The sequence below is a fragment of the Odontomachus brunneus genome, unplaced genomic scaffold, assembly GCF_010583005.1.
Source record: "Odontomachus brunneus isolate Ranch 3 - 2012 unplaced genomic scaffold, Obru_v1 Obru_scaffold_028, whole genome shotgun sequence".
Classification (NCBI taxonomy): Eukaryota; Metazoa; Arthropoda; class Insecta; order Hymenoptera; family Formicidae; genus Odontomachus; species Odontomachus brunneus.
Genome location: NW_022639478.1, coordinates 1851605 through 1868635, shown reverse-complemented (window position 1 = coordinate 1868635; position 17031 = coordinate 1851605). Strand labels below are relative to the sequence as shown.

The following is a 17031-nucleotide window of genomic DNA, read 5'->3' as shown; positions in this document are numbered from 1 at the left end:
GATGGGTAAGTTGCAATACAGCTTCGCAATATTTTTGCGGATAACAGTTCCGCGATACTTTTGCAAAGACAATTCCGCAATGCTTTTGCGGATAATAACCTATGAAGTTGCGGATAATAATCGCGAACACGAATGTAAATGAAAAGTGAAAAACTATGAAAATGCTTATAAATCAGTGCGATTTATTTTTCTGTAGTTGTAGTATGCGTATGTACCGTCCAATAAAAAGTATCCTGCTCGAAACATTTGGAAGATCGTTTTTTCAAAGAATAATTTAATAATGCATATTCTACATAAATTTGACAAATAAATTTTCAAATAGTTTTTTCCCAATGTACATATATTTATTAATTGATTAACTTAAAGTATTGATTGGTCGACGATTTTTGTTGGAGGAAATTTTGATTAATTAAACCCCAACACTACCTGGTAGATGCTTAAACCATTGAGTATACGTTCTAAACATTCGAAATGTTGTAAAATTATTTACTTTTATTGAATGTGATCTTCTAGGTGTCTCGAGCAACGCCAACGCGCAAAGAATTTGCGCTACAAAGATTGCGCCACAGAAAATGCGCAATCATGTCACTCGCGTCATAGATCTTTCGCCGGTCGTTAATTTTCTTAATTTTCTTTCTCGTGTAAGCTTAATTCGCGATTGCATTTCATAAAGTAATGTTCGTGCTTCGTTATTAAGTAAAATCCAATATTATGTGATACGAAGTGATCTAACGTGATTATATAAACTGTTCGCAAAATTAATTTCACGATCGTCGAAAAATTTTTTAAGTTTCAATTTTTCACTTAGAGTTAGAGTTTCCTAACGCGGGACACAATAGAGACAATGCTGGCGAGTGTTGATCCTTCGCGAAAAACGCAATGTATACAAGTCAGACATGCGAGCAGTTGTTTGTTTACTTACGTGGCGCGCGACAAGTTTCATCGAACGAAGACAGACGTCTCACACAGTAACATTTTTTTCGCGTGAATTTTGAATAGAATCTTTATCTGTACCGTCATAATTTTCATAATTTTTCACTTTTCATTCACGCTCGTATTCGCGATTATTAATTTCATAGGTTTGCGAATTTCACCGGATCGTGTTTGCGGAGGAATTAAAAAAGACCACATTTCGTGTTGCATTTCTGCTGCGTTTCTGCTGCTACGTTCGAACGACACATCGTGATCGATTTCTGCCGCATTTCTACTATCTCATAGTGCTACTTAATTAGTTTGATTTCTAATGCCTTTCTGTTCGCATGATATGACATCATTCTTTGTTCGATTTTATGTTGCTTCATGTAAAAAAATTATGTCTGTACTCATTATTTAAATTTTTTTTCTTGCTCTGCTGACATATCGTGCCTCATTTTTGCACCATTTTTGCCATCATATCATGACGCAGATTTTGTTAGATTTCTATTATACACACATTATCTGACATAGTAGATCATTCGTTATTGCCAAAATTATATCAGCATAATATGCAGCAATTAGCAACACACTTAGCAAAACCTGACTTTTGCAGACTTGGCTATCTGGGTATATATACATATAGACATTTCTAATATAGAATATAAATTTATTATTGACATGGTACAGTTCCTTAAAAAATATAATAATTATACTTTCGGACTTGTGTCATCGAAATGCGCGCGTGCAAAGCAGTGCACGTACACACACACACACACATATACACACACGCGCGCACGCACACACACACACACACATGGACGAGAGTTTTAACGAGTAACACGTCCAGTTAAGGACACGCGTGGCTTTTCTCAATTGTATCTAATTCGTTAAATGATCCGTAAATTTCTATATCTACATGCGTTTACCTGCGGCTGACTTAAAAATGCGTCCGCTTCGCGCTCGCAATTAAAGCGCACTAATTGATAATAGGAAATTAAGGGTATGCGCGAGACGTAACGCGAGTCCGTTGACGTCACGTAACGGCGGTGTTGTGTAGCGAGATGAACATTACGGAGTACTCCAGACGAAACGTACGAGCTGCGTGTGGCGATTTTTCATAGCTTTTTACATGCCGCGTTGTCGTAGCGCATATGGTAAATCGACTACGTCGACTTACTTCAAAGGGACGAGACACCTACGTTTCATCAAGCTACTTTCATATCTAGAAAAAGTTTGAGCAATGATATTTCTTCTGCGATCGCGGAATTTTTGGATTCCGCGAAAATTGAATTTGACGATCGCAACAAACCGGACGATTGTCCGTGTATTTGTGATACCTCAGTTTCACGGTATACAATGGAATATAGAAATACTCTTTTAACGTATAGTTGGCGTCTCATGTCGACACAGCACACTTTATCCGAAGGACAGTCTACAAACATAATTTTAACATGTTGCAATAACCGTAGAAATTTCCAAAATGACCTCTGATATTCAATGGATATCCAGTAGATGCACAACTATTTACTTATATAATATCCTATAAACATCTTAGACAAGGTTCAGAGTATATTCGGCTAAACTCAGAAAATATCGTAGTGTATATTTTATTATGCTCTTACAGAAATTTAACACGCTGGGAATTATTAAGAAATTTGCAGTGATTAAATATTAGCAATATTTTAGTAATTATTGGCCAATGCTTAATCATTGGATAATAAATTATATTATGATTATAGAATATATATATACATATATATATATATATATATATATATATATATAATTTGCAGTAAATTATGCTAAAGTAAATGAGGTAAAGCAAACTAATGTTTGACCATTTTGTTTAAATAATAAATAAACTATTATTTTAGTTTTTACATTATTGCATCTTTTCATTTTATACGTGCATTCCTACGTGGTTTCTATCTCTGAACAGTTATTCTTCCTTATCCCGCGGTCGCTGTTTAACATCAATGATCGGACAGGAACTAGTGAAGCCACTGAGCTCTGACCCTATTTTTCTAGATTATGCTAAGAATATTGTTGCACTCATGCGAAAGCACATATCGATTAGTACCGATACTCCCAATGAAGATGATTGCAGTCTAGACGAACGAATGCGCGTTCCCTGTGACGAATCAATAGAGTTACAGGAAAGTCACACACGAATCTACGGCCGCAATAGACATGTGGCAATTGAGAATGCAAGATTACTATTATAATAAGTGATTACTATTGATAACGCGAGAGCTTTGTAAATAGCCTAATATTAGGCGTCCAACTTTTCTAAACGTGTAGTTTATTTATTGCCCGGACGCGAGTGCGAGAAAGCGCAACAATATATTTGTATATTTTACAAAAGAAAGAAACAAGTAATGAAACACTTGCTAGTAAGTATTAAAACGCAACAGCAGTCGAAATACGATAGATATCAACACAATATATATTAGCGAATCAGTGACGTCATGATTACTTGTGGTTTTTTAATTAAACGTTATTGGTAAATTGGAATAAACAATAAATTAGTTTAAAAAATACAAAGTATGAGACATCTTAATAATCTTGAGAAAATATATCTTTATTTTTCTCGTTATCAAAAGTTTTAAAAAGACGAAATGTCTTATGCAAAGCCAAAGGATTTGGCTGGATATTTAGATATCGTAACATTGCAGTATATGTTACGATATACTATTGAAATATCCAGGAGCCTACTTACTTGGATATCTTTGAGATTTCATTTGGAAATCTGCCACAAATTTAGAATATCTTCGGGATAAAGTATGCTATGTGGAGTATACCTTATCATTCTTTAAATCGAGAGTTACACGAAAATTGCATAAGTAACTCTAATTATAAGGCATACATGACTCAATATTTACGTATGAAATAAAGTTGTCCTACAAAAATTTTAGATTAAAGGCACATTCCAATATCTTCAGACACGCGCGAAAAAATTTTAATATCACCACTTCATGCGATCCGTGTTATATGTTTTTATAAAAAATATATTGGACTTTACATCGATCTCGAATGAAACGTCTCATTCGATCGATCAATCGATGAAGAGAAAGAAGTTATTCTTCCCAAAAATTGTTAATATATATATTGCATTACGGGCAAGGCGCTAAAAGAATAACTGTGATGCTGTTTCTTTTGGCAATATATTCAGAAATTTCTTTCGATTCTGAAACAATCGCGTGCAAAGAACGACCGGGGAAGGGGGGGGGGGGGATGGAAGAAAATCAATTCATTATACGCAATTACGTAAAACGACCTTCGCTTTCTTCCTTTTTTTCTAACTTTCCTTTCACTTCGAGAACATCGTAGGAACCGATTCTACATTTTTTAATTTACCCATAGACTTATAGAGATAGACTGTACATTCCTGGAGGAATAGAGGCAGCATCAGTAAAAGAGGATAACAAAGAATTAAATGCTTTCCTTGTCTAATTGCCTAGTTGGTAGGGAGAACGAAGGAGGAAAGATGTTCAATACGTACTCTCTTTCTGTTTCATTTTCTCTTTTGTTTTTCCTACATCGTCCTCTCTTACAATACTATGTGACAGAGAAAATATCTCATTCAGCACATCTCTATCCTCCACTCTTGTCTTCAGCAGCTTTATATGAATGAGCAAAGAGAAAAAATTATTTGTATTCAACTGAATTTAGGATATATTAACCAGAGTTATTAATAAGAAATATGTGAACCATTATTTTGGTTAAAGTAACAAATTTGGTTAAATGCTTTTTGATTAATCAGACAGGAGAGTTTGGTTACATGGGCAGTAAAAACATAATTATATTTACATTTCCTACTATAAATTTTATTACTTTCTTGAACTGAAAGTTGTTTTTTAAAATGTTAGTACGATTATTTTGTTTTAAACTAGATATTTAATTGATTCAATATTATATTGTGTGTAGTTAAAGAACTCGACTATATTCTGGGGGCTTCCGTGTCGTCTCTTTTATGTGCCACGTCACTTCTTTAAAAATTACATTTATTATATAAATTGTTTATCTATGTTATTAAACGAGTGTTAAATATCAACATATTTTATTATAATAGCCAGAAATTCTCTTTAATTCCACCAACAATCGCTTAATCAAACATGTCATGTCAATTCAACTATGCTCTTTTTTCCCATATAATCATAATACATAGATATTTGAATGTTACTACTGCATACACAAAATACAGTAACCAAACTCTGACCGATATTATATCTAAATGTTCCGGTCACATACTAGAATATCTCGTTATAATAACCAGAAATTTTATTTATTTCCATTAAAACTGATTTAACCAAACACGTTAGTTCAGCCAGGCTCTTTTTCTTCGTGCAGTCTATTTCTATGGTCTCTATTCTAAACTCTCTTTTATAGAAGTGTCTCTAAATGCAACTTATAAGCCTTGTGATTGGCTTATAAGCACATTTAGAGGTATTCTTATCGATAAAAGAAGGTTTATAGAATAAGAGTTTCTAAGTCTATGAACTTAATATACTAGAGAGGCGCGATTCGCTCCCTTCTACCGAGAAGCGGATTGAACTCGCGTTCTGCTTGCGCCGCACGCTCAAGACGCTTGTATCCTCGGCTGAATTGGCCACATCCGAGGTTTCCTTACTTCTTCCTTGGTCCAATCGACGTGACGAGACGGCCGATTGAGGCACGTTAATTTTAATAAGTGTGAATCCAGCGCTCGGCGAAACGCTATGGCAATGCTTTGGAGAGGTGGTATCCTCTTCCGCTGGCGCGCGCACTAAGGGGGCTGTTCTTATGTATTACATTAGGAATTATATAAATATACTAAGGAGTCTTAGGATTCACGAATTACCAAAATCAACGATCAGAGGACACGCGTTGTCGCGTCACCTTTCTTCCTCTCTCTTCCTCTCTGTCTCCCCCTCTCTCTTTCTCTTTCTCTCACTTTCACCAAGACCGATTCCGGCACTTCTTGTTGCGCACATCGTGCCGGCAGCTCTCTGTCTCCTCGTCGAACACCGTACCCTCCTCACATACAAATCGGAAATCCAACACTTGCCGCTTCGTAAAACCGGGCGAACAGTAATGGAACAATCGGCAATCTCTGGCGTCGCCGTAGAAGCGGTACATCTCTTTCTCCAGGCAGTTGAAGCTCCCGTGCTTTTGCTGAGGATTTTTGGGCTTCTGGTTTGGCCAGTAAAAAGCGTTTACGTCTTTGGACGGGACGACTGTCGAAGGCAAAACCGTGGTCGTTTCAGTTATCGTTGAAAGAATTCCGAGGATGACGTCGTCTTGAGCATTTTCGGTAGAAACTATGGTGGTCGCTACTTCTTCTGGGTACATCTCGGTGGTCGTCTCGATATGCACGGATCTTTCGGGAAGAAGCATCGTCGGCAAGACTGGCGTCGTAAGGATATCAATGCTCTCCGTAGTCTCGTGTAGTTTGCTTTCTGCTTCCTTCGCTGTCTGTTCGGTGGTAGTCGCCTGTCTAGTTAAAGGATACGGAGTAAAACTTTGGGTTTTCTCAGTGGACACGTAAAAGTCTGGGTCTCTTGAAGAGTTGACAGGGGAATTTTGCTCGGACGGGCTCGGAAATTGGTCCTCCTTGTTCGCGTCGTTCTTCGCAAGAGATGGAAGCTCATGGTCCTTCGCTTCCAACTTACTCTCGAGAACGTTCTCTTCGCTTCTACTAGATTCCGTCGTTGTAGTCGTCGTAGGCATCGTCAGCGGTGACATCACCTCTGTCGTTATTATTATTGTAGTTTCTTGATCCTGGTTTGATTTGTCCATAATTGTGGTAACTCCTGGACTGGTGGTAGTGGTGGTAGTGGTGGTAGTAGTGGTGGTGGTAGGTTTACGTGATAATAGAGGAAGCTTTCTGATGACTGGCTTTGGCGCCAGCTCGCTGTAGGATTTGGGCGGCTTTGCTGGTTTGGGATTGTACAGACCCAGTCTCGGTTTAATCACCACCGGGACGGGGGTTGTCGTGGGTGGAACGTAAGCGTAAGTCCTTCTGGCGGCATTGGGCTTGAAAAGTTTCGGCGGCGTAGGACGAGGAGTAGTAGTCGTTGACGGAGAGGTAGTCGTGCTCATAGTGGTTGTGGTCGTGGACAATGTACTGTATGAATGTGTTGAATGAACGTCTGTAGTCGTTAATTCCGGTGTAGATGTCGCCGTAGATGCCATCGTAGACACCGTTGTAGGTGCAGTCGTAAACTCCGTTGTAAGTGCAGTCGTAGACTCCGTCGTAGACGCTGTTGTAGGTACAGTTGGAAACTCCGTCGTAAACGTTGTTGTAGGTGTAGTCGTAGATTCTATCGTTGTAGGTGTAGTCGTAGATTCTATCGTAGGTTTCGTCGTAGACGTCGTCGTTGCGGTAGACGCTACTGTAGTAGTCGACGAAGTCGTAGTTGGATTCGCAGTTTCCTTAAGATTCATAATAAGCGGGACAAACTCCATATGGTCCGCCTGATCTTTCGCTTTTACGCTGTCGTCTGCCTCGGTGCTTCTCTCACGATCAGAGTCTTCCGCGATCGGTTTCTCCTCCTCTTGATTCTTTTTCTCTGACTCGTTTTTCTCCTTATTAAAATTGCCTAATGTAATATTAAATACCAGCTGCTTGTAATCCACTTGGTCGCTATCTTTCTGCTTGTTATTCTTCTGCTCGTCATTTTCCCGCTCGTATTTGTCCCGCTCTTGCTTCTCTTGCTCATATTTCTCTCGCTCGTATTTCTCTTGCTCGTATTTCGCCTGGTCGCTATTCTCGTACATTATCGCTTCGTAAGTGTCGTCGACGTAATCGTACTCATTAAACACGCGGGCTGTCGATGACTCTTCGTAATCCCACTTGGGCAGCTCGTCTGTGAATTTCAGGACACCCTCATTGCTATTATCACTCTCTTGTTTTTCGGTCGAGTCCATGACGTCTTCCGGAGGATCGGTGTATTCATAGGAACTCGTGTAATCAGCTGGTATAGTGGAGTAGTCTGTATTTTCAAGTTCCTTGTAATCCTCTTCGGCGTTGACGTTGTGCACGTTCTCCGTGGATGACTCTATCGTGTCCTGGTATTCGTTTAGTTCCTCCTCGGAACTGGTCGCTTCCTTGTGATTCTTCACGGTTATGGAGTCCTCTTCTTCGTTCAAGTCATCCTTCAGAATACTTGGTTTCTCATTTTCGTCTTCTTGATGGGACGATTCTTCTTGGTAAGAAGAATCGTCACTTTCACTGGAAACCGCAACTTCTTGTGACGAAGATATCTTGTTTGGCATTTCCTCTAAATTTTCCTCGGATTCCTCGTTAGTCATTTTCGCGTCAGATTCGTCGCTCGCAGTCTCGTGCTCGGTGAAGAGAGACTCCTCGGTAAACGTTTCTTTCTCCTCATAAATGTTCGTGACTTCCTCCTTCTCCTCATAAACGTTCGTCGATCTTACTTCTGTATTTTGCGGATCTTCCATACTTTGTGGATCTTCGGTAAAGTTGATATATTCCGAGCTGATATTCTGCGTATAATCTGGTGATTCCGTCTCAGATCCTTCTTCAAATTTGTCGTCGTGTTGTTCTTGATTCTTGCTATAGTCTTCTATAATTTGATGATCAAACGGTCGCTCTATCTTTTTACTCTTGCTCATGTAATGGCTCTTGCTGTCTTGTGAGCTCTTTGAATACATCGCGTCATATTGTCCGATCGCTCGCGTGTCTATCTCCTTAGAAGTTCGTGATTCCGGCTCCTCGTAAATGTGGCTGTCGATTTGCTCTGCAACTTGCATCTCAAAAGGCGCGATGGACGGGGGCGTAGTTGTAGTAGTAGTAGTTGTTGTAGTGGTGGTGGTGGTGGTGGTGGTGGTGGTTGTAATGGTAGGTGTGGTACTAATAGTGGTAGTCGTTATATCAGCCGTTCTATCTATTTCTTCTTCTTGCGGAACTACTTCCGTCGTCTCGACGTGATTCGTTCTTTGTTGCTTCACCCTCGAAGATATACGTCTTTTCGAAGACCTCGGGCGAGAACTCTTTCTTCTCGAGCTGGACTTACGTTCTGCGGAATTCTTCGTGTTTTTCTGGTTCGTCGTCTGCTGAGGAATTCCCGGTTGACTCTCAGCGTCTATCATGGGAGAGCTCGCTTGTTTCGCCGCTTCTTTTGTCACATTCTCTGCAGTTTGTCCGTTGTGCGGCGTCTTGTCGTTGGTCTTCGACAAATCCTGAGAGCGGGATTTAGTCTCCTCTTCAATGATAATCTCAATAGGCGAATTATCCTTTGAGACTTTAACGACGTCGGAACTCAAAGGCGAGGATTTCGTTTTGTTATCGGCGAAGTCAAGTATTACTACATCTATAACGCCATCCTGAGACTCAATCTCTTTAGAACGAGCAGTTGTTGACGGAGATTGACCGTTCATTTCAAATTTTAATTTAACTTCCGGTTCCGGGATGTCATCAATGTGTTTCTTCTCATCGATCCTTTCCTCAGTATCAATTTCGTCGTCAGTAAAATCTTCGTTACTCGTATTGTCGTCATCCACTTCTTCCTTGACTACATCGGCATCTTCTTCTCTATATAGATCTAAATGTTTCGCGCCCTCCGTTTTTAAGTCCTCTAAAGAATAGAACTTTCTTATCGTGTTGTCTTTCGTCTGCTTGATGGATTTAACGTCGAACGTCTCACCCCCTTCTTTGGCGTCGCGATCAGTTTTACTTTCAATTTCCTCAGAGTCGTCGCTGTATATAGAATCGTATACTTTGTCGCTGAACAAGATGTTTCTAAATTTCATGAGATTACCCTTAACAGCTCGCAGATCTCCCTCATTGATCTCGGCGTACGTCTTCTTCTCGTTCGCCGCGTTATCTGCATTTCGGCGGGACTCGCCTTCCTTCGAATTAGCTTCCCGGCGACTGTTCGCGTCATAAACGAAGCGATAACCCTGATCGAGCGAACGCCTTCTCCTCCTCTTCGCTGATCTCACGTTGTCGTCTTCGTTCTTCAAGATTCGACGACTTTTGCGGATCTTCGGCACGTCGCGGTAGAAGGGATCGAAGGACTCGTCGCCCTCCTTGTAGTCGTCGTAGCTGGCCGGTATGGTCGGCAATGGCAGCGTTACCAGCTGCGTAGTATTCAAAGGTCTGCCGGACTCGTCGCTCACGCTTGCCTTCGCCGTGACGATCACCCTCGACTGCGAAGGTAAAAGAGGCGATGGATTCTGCACGATCCTTTGGATGTCTGGCGGTGATAAGTTGATGGTGATCTGATGCGGCTTCAACTGCGGTATCGTCACGCCCGGCGACACGTGGATGTGCTGGGTAATCTGCTGAGTGACTGAGTGCGACTGCGAAGGCTTTGGCGAAGGGCGCGGAGTCGGGTAGAAGGACCTCACAGTGGTCTCGATGGTGGCCGGCGTTGGCAGAAAGTTGCCGAGATTCCTCTGTTGTTGTGATCCTTGACTCGCCTTCGGTTGCACACGGGACAACTCCTGCTGGCTCGGGATCGGTGATATCGATAGCTTGGAAACCTAAAATATAAGATACATAATGCCATTTTTCTTATTGTTTCTTCTTCAACTCGTTGATTGTCATATTGATCTTTGTTAATTGCGTTAGTTGAAGTTTATCTGGTGATAGAATTAACAAAGAGAAATGCCATAAAAAGATTTAATTCAATCATTAAGAATTAATTTATTTCAATAAGAACTACGTAAGGATACTGATAGTGAATCATTTTTAGCTTTTTAATTTTTAATAACATATATATTATCGAATTAATCATCCATTTTAGTATCTTTTCAAGTAGTTAAGAGTCTTTTTAAATTCTACACTTTAATGTACTCTGAGATTAATATTAAAACTCATTAAAATACTTAAAATTTAAAATTTAAATTAAGTTTAATTTAATCAGCTTTAATTTAGCTAAGTTTAATTTATACAGTGGAAGCGACAGTGGAAATGTGTATTTATTTTTATGGGACCTATATATAACAAATATGTCATTAATTGTCAGACATATTGTATATACGTGTTTTATAAGGAAAATGTTCGGAATATGCTGAAAGATTGATAGCAAATTCGATCAGAATGTCATAAGAAAACCACTCAATGTCCGCTTTAACACTAGATTTACGGGGCAATTTGACGGTCAATTTGACGGGTATCCGGAGAAATAGATATATACGACATAGAGAATTTCAAAATTAGAAGTCTGAGAAGTAAATGAATAATTTGAATATATATTCGTATCATTTCATTAATAATAGTCAACAAAAATTGTTAGAAAATAATAATAATAGTTTCTGTAATTTTGCTCGTAAAATCCGAAACCCGTCAAATTGACGGGTCCCATAAATCTAGTGTTCGTGTTCTGGCATGAAGACAGCCAAATGCTGCCAAATTGCGCGTAGAAACAATCCTGTTCTACTTTTTTCACATTTCTAACAAAATTTGTTCGGTTCCTGCCGTTAACTTGTCCATCAAACTGCTACATTGTTTGAGTTTGTTTGATTTCTGCCTTGTTTGTTCAATTTGCTAGCATAGCATGTCAATAAGCTTCGTTAAATTTCTAGCAGCAGTTTAGCAACATCGTTAGACAGATATAGCAGACTCTGCTTAGAATCTACCTGTGCAAGTTTGGCTATTTGAGTGGTCATGTTTTCTACTAAATATAGTAAAATAAAGCATCATACTTTTATATAAGATCTATATGACAGAAATAATAATAATATAGAGAGCTATTACGCACTGAGAGAAAGATGTATGATATTTGGAACTATAATGGCATAGTAAAAATATTATAGTTAGGAATATAATTTTTATAGTAAATGTTACCATAATATTTACAATATAAGTATAGTATGACCCATGTAAAATTTTTACCAAGAATTATAATTATTTGAAATAAAAAATATGGTAAGGTGGCAAATATTGAATAGTAAGAGAAATTAACTATTTTATATAGTCAATACAATTGGAATATTTGGCAAATATAGGTATATGTAACTATATTCCCAAAAGGTGCTTTACCATATATACAGAGTAATAAGATGGTGACTATAAATTTGTGTTCATTCTACTATATCTTCATGTTTAGATGAACTATAAATATATGTTTGAGGCCAAAACGAACTATAAAATATAAAATATAGTGAGATTATAGTTATTCCAACTATTTTTTTCTCTCAGTGCGGCGACATCTGCCGTCGTGTACTTGTATATTAGGTAACTGAACAAACTGAATAAAAAAATCTTGTACTATTTTGCAAATAACTACGTAGATTTTTAGTTATCAATTAAAGAAGATTAATGCACAATTGTCCGCGATAATGTATCAATTTTCTTTAGCTGATAACTAAATATTCATATAATTACTTGCAAAACGGTACAGGACTTTTTTTAGTTTGATGCAAAAACACGACAACAGACGTCGCCATTACAGTTCATCTACTGTATTGCTTGTGATAATTCACCAATCTTTTTTAATTAATTATTCAAAATTTTATGTAGTTTTTTGTAAAATGATAGAAAAATTTTATATGTTCAATTCTACTTGCATTCAGTTGTAAAGATACAACAATGTTCTCTAAAATTTTCCTGAACAGAGCAAACACACAGTTGTACAAGCAGTACTTTTGTATCAGCAAATATTTACGCTAACTGACAACTCGAGATGTAATTTTTTTATCATTTTTTATTATTTACTATTGAGTAATATACCAATTTATTTCTGCACGTATTTTCATTATGCAAATGCATTTTCTATAGAACCAATACGACATAAACTTTGCAGAAAAAAAGTTAACATTTTGTCGATAAAGTTTTAAAGTATGGCATTCCTTTAATTTTTTTATCTCAGTAATGCAAAATTTATCTTATAATGCAAAAGACCTATTCATAATTAAATTTTCGAAAATTTCCAAGTACTATCAAAATATATGAACACAACGACAAGATAATCGGCAGAATAATACACACCTTTCCCTTGTTGGTCGGCTGTATCGCTGCCAATGGTCTGACGTTCTGCTCGTGATCGTCTTCGTCGCGATAGTCGGAGGTCTCCCGCGGATTATTGCTATGCACGGTGAACTGCTCGGTGGTGCTAGCGATGCCGTGATTGTGAAAGATGGGGTTGATCAAGGCCGGACTGTTAGCGTTACTGTTGAGCAGCGTCTGGATTGTCGAAGACGTGGCGTGGTACAGCGGCGTCACGGTCGAGGGTTCGTTGTGAATGATTTGCGGGCCCACCGTTGAGCTGAATCTGATCTGATGGATCTGCGGCGGAGGTGGCGGAGGTTGCGACGGCTGGGCGGTCGTCGAGCTGACGCCCTGATTGCTGAACAATTGATAGGAGGTCGCCTGATTGTTGCGCTCGCGCTCGTCGCTGTGGAAGATGTACTGGTGGTGGTAGCCGCCGTTCTTGTCGTCGTATAGCGACTTGGACTGGCTCGTGTGGATCTGCGGGAACGGCGGCTGCGGCTGATAATGCTGCGGATAACCGGTCGGATGCTGGAAAGAGCCGCTGGCGGCCGTGGTGGATGGCTTGCTCGGCCGCGACGTGGTCGTGCTGGTCGTGGAGGTCGTGCTGGGCCGCGCCGAGGTCGTTCGCGGTTGATGATCCTCCACCAGATCCGGCAGGTCATCCTCGTCGTCGCCGTTCTCGTGCAGGCTGCGGCAGGGAACGAGAGAATGCTTGGCGTACAGATCAAGCCGGATAATTGATTAGCGTTGCAACATTGTTCTCTAATGTTGCAACGGGGAACACGTAAGTGTGCCTCTGCGTTTCCAGTATTGCGTTTTGGCACGAGTAGCGCGGTTTGCGAAACCAGACACATCGGTCAAAACAATTAGGGGATCGCACCGAACGAATAGCTTCGATCGAGCTGTTCGCTCGAGTTGCAATTGTACCGCTCGAATGAGATTTAAGAATGGCTTAGGATAATTATGGGATATTGCATTTACATAATTACGTAGAGATGAAAATGAGATACGAAGATTAAATATCCAAAGATTAAATGTACGAAACGAAATTTTGGTTTCACATTGACTCTGCATATTACGTCAAACTTGAAAGATCAATCGGGAATCGTGAGATATAACGTCTAGCAAACATGATAACATATTAATAACATGAAATGACATATTAATGATGTGTTAACGACATCAATGGCTTTATTAATTATTGATTTTATCAAAATTTCAGTTCGAGATATTCTATATTTCAGATATCCGTTGAATGATACAGTCATTTGTGAAGAAACCCTAATTGTTTTTAATATAGAATGTGTTATGTTATATAGAATATTCATTGTCCTATCTTATATTTAAGATCGTTTTACAATTTTAAAATAACGTAAGAGCCTCTTCATTGACTACACAGCATCATAAAATTCAATACATATTAATGATGTGTTAACGACATCAATGGCTTTATTATACGGCATTATGTTTGCTGAGGATTATACAGATTATCGTATTTCGATTACTTACTGTTTATTGAGTAAGTTATATAATTAATATATTGTGTTTACATTGAAGTTAAGAATAAAGATTAAATACAGAGAATAGAATATTAAGTAATTCTTGAATAAATATTTGTTCAATATAGAGAAAATAACAGTAAATAATTATTTATTAGCAGTTTTAACATCAAGGTAGGATAATCTAAATAGCCTGAGTAATGTTACATCTCGAGATTTTAATGATATTTTAAATTAAGAACATTTGCAGAGATAAGTGTAGAATTAGAATTTCGATTCGGAAATATTCTATACTCTGGATATATATTAAGTAATATAGAATCTAAAGAAGCGAACTTCTAATTATTTTCAATATGATATTTTATATTAAGCAAAATATCCTGAGACGAAATTTTTGTTCTACTTATTCCGTCGAACTTGAAGGATATATGAAGCACCTCAAGACGCAACTTTTTATATAGGTTTTTTAATTTCATATTATCTACAATTAAATGAGTTATATAATTATTCATTATTTATGAAAGTTAAAAATAAAGATTGAATGCAGGAAATATTTATGTAATTGAATATTAAATAATTCTATTAAGTGTGATTATATTAAATAATAACAGAGAAAGTGACAGTAAATAACCATTTAGAGTATCAAGGTAAGAGAATTATCTGAGTATAACGTTACATTTCAAAATTCTCTATTGATTCTTTAAATTCGATAATATTTACACGTGTAATTAGCGTATAAAATCAAAATTTCAGTTCGAGATATTCTATATTTCAGATATCCATTGAATGATACAGTCATTTATGAAGAAGCCCTAATTGTTTTTAATATAGAATGTGTTATGTTATATAGAATATTCATTGTCCTATCTTATATTTAAGATCGTTTTACAATTTTAAAATAACGTAAGAGCCTCTTCATTGACTACACAGCATCATAAAATAAAATTAAGACGATATTAAAAATAAGATCTGATTATGAATACTATCTGATGAGACACATCCAATGCTAAGATACAATATCACGTCTAAATTGTATCCTATCGTAAATGCCGCGGCATTTATCGTACAAGTTGCTAATGCGTTATAAATAATGAAAGAGGAAATCGTCTCCACCTGCTCGTGCTTGTCGTAGTAGATGGTCGAGTGTCGCGAGCGCAGAAACTCAGCGCATTCCTGAACCGGTGGGAGCGCATCTCGTTGTGTGCGACCTCGAGATAACCGCTTCCAACTAACAACCGCTAATCATCAAAGTGCTGGCGACGCGGATGGATGATGATAACGACGTTAACCGTACAAGGAGCAAGATAGGCAGACAGGTAAGCAGGCAAGCAGGCAGGCAAGCAGGCAGGCAGGCGGGATAGTCCGAGTAAAATCGACCGGCGCGAATGAGATTTATATTCAAAATACCGACCGACTCGGCTAAAAATAGAAGTCATCGATGCCTAAGCCGTACGTCGTCGAGAAATAAATTTTGCCGCTGTGACAGTTAATCGTAATAATTTTTATCTGGATACTGCACTTCCCCCGCCCAGGAGGGTAAGGGACGGCCGCAGAGGGGGAAGTCGACATTCCTGGCATACCGACGAGTGAAGGAAAGCTGCTAAAATATTTATGGATGCCAGAGCGTGCATTCCTTTTATAGCCGGCAACTTCACCGTTGTATGTGTCTGCAGTACCGCAGGACTCGCGCGAGCGGTGAACGTTTTGCGCCAAACCGCGCACGCGCGCACGTGTCGTGAGTTCGCGGCTGCACACCTGAATCTCCCGCATAGAAAATGTCTTGAATTAAGATGCAGCTTGATCTCTAAAAATAATTATGGATTTTAGTTAAAAGCGGAATGTTTTAAATATGCTATTTTATGTGGGAAACTCAAAATTTTTACGATATTTTTTCTGATCTTCATTTTAAATTAAAATTGAACAAAATATATTGACTTTCCAAATTATTTCATTATTCAAATACTCAAAGTATCTAAAAGATATTTTATTTTTCGATTTTTTATTTTAGTAAGTATTGTAGTTTTTTTTTTTATAAAAATGAAATATCATTATTAATGGAAAAGAACTGCGGGTTTTCATAGTATTTCTATTTTAATTTTAGACAGAAAACAGAGATTGCTTCAACTTTAGATAGGGTTGTGCCGTAGGTTTCAAGATTACATCTATGCGGATTGTTTACGTATTTTGTGATGTATACACAGTAGTTTCTTATGTATTTAGACAATACAAATTATGTAGAATATTTCAAATTACATTAGAATATACATAAAAAAATTGTAACTAAATTATCAAACAGATATTATTATATCTGTTTTGGATATTAATTATAAATGTAATATTAAAAAAATATAACAAATTACATAATATTCTTATTTCGTTACATGACAGATTAATAGATTTAACTCTCAACAGATAAGTATATAGAGGATTCTATGGACTCTATATGTTTAAGAAATTCATAAATTTAGGATTCTAAAAACCAAATAAATATAAACTTTTTTAAATTAATTTTTTAGAAAACTACAATTCTTCAAACGACATTCATAAACCATAGTTTTTCAAACGAAATTTATAAATACTTCATTGTGTTTACATAGACATGTCATACAGTGTCATAATTTACGTGTAACGCTCAACCTACACAGAATCTACGTTTGAGGTAAGGAAATTCTCAAT

At 37.8% G+C, this 17031-nt stretch overlaps 1 protein-coding gene across 2 annotated transcripts in view; it reads right to left on the bottom strand.

Annotated features, from left to right (window-relative positions):
- Positions 1-1580: 1580 nt before the first annotated feature.
- Positions 1581-17031, bottom strand: part of LOC116842921 (serine-rich adhesin for platelets-like) — a 261954-nt gene continuing 246503 nt past the window's right edge. For both annotated transcript variants that reach the window (XM_032812790.1, XM_032812791.1), the window contains exons 8-9: positions 12854-13544; positions 1581-10404 (exon numbers count right to left, since the gene is read on the bottom strand). In XM_032812790.1, coding sequence (XP_032668681.1) covers positions 5851-10404; positions 12854-13544 — 5245 coding nt within the window. In that variant the 3' untranslated portion in view covers positions 1581-5850. The remainder of the gene's footprint in view (positions 10405-12853; positions 13545-17031) is intronic.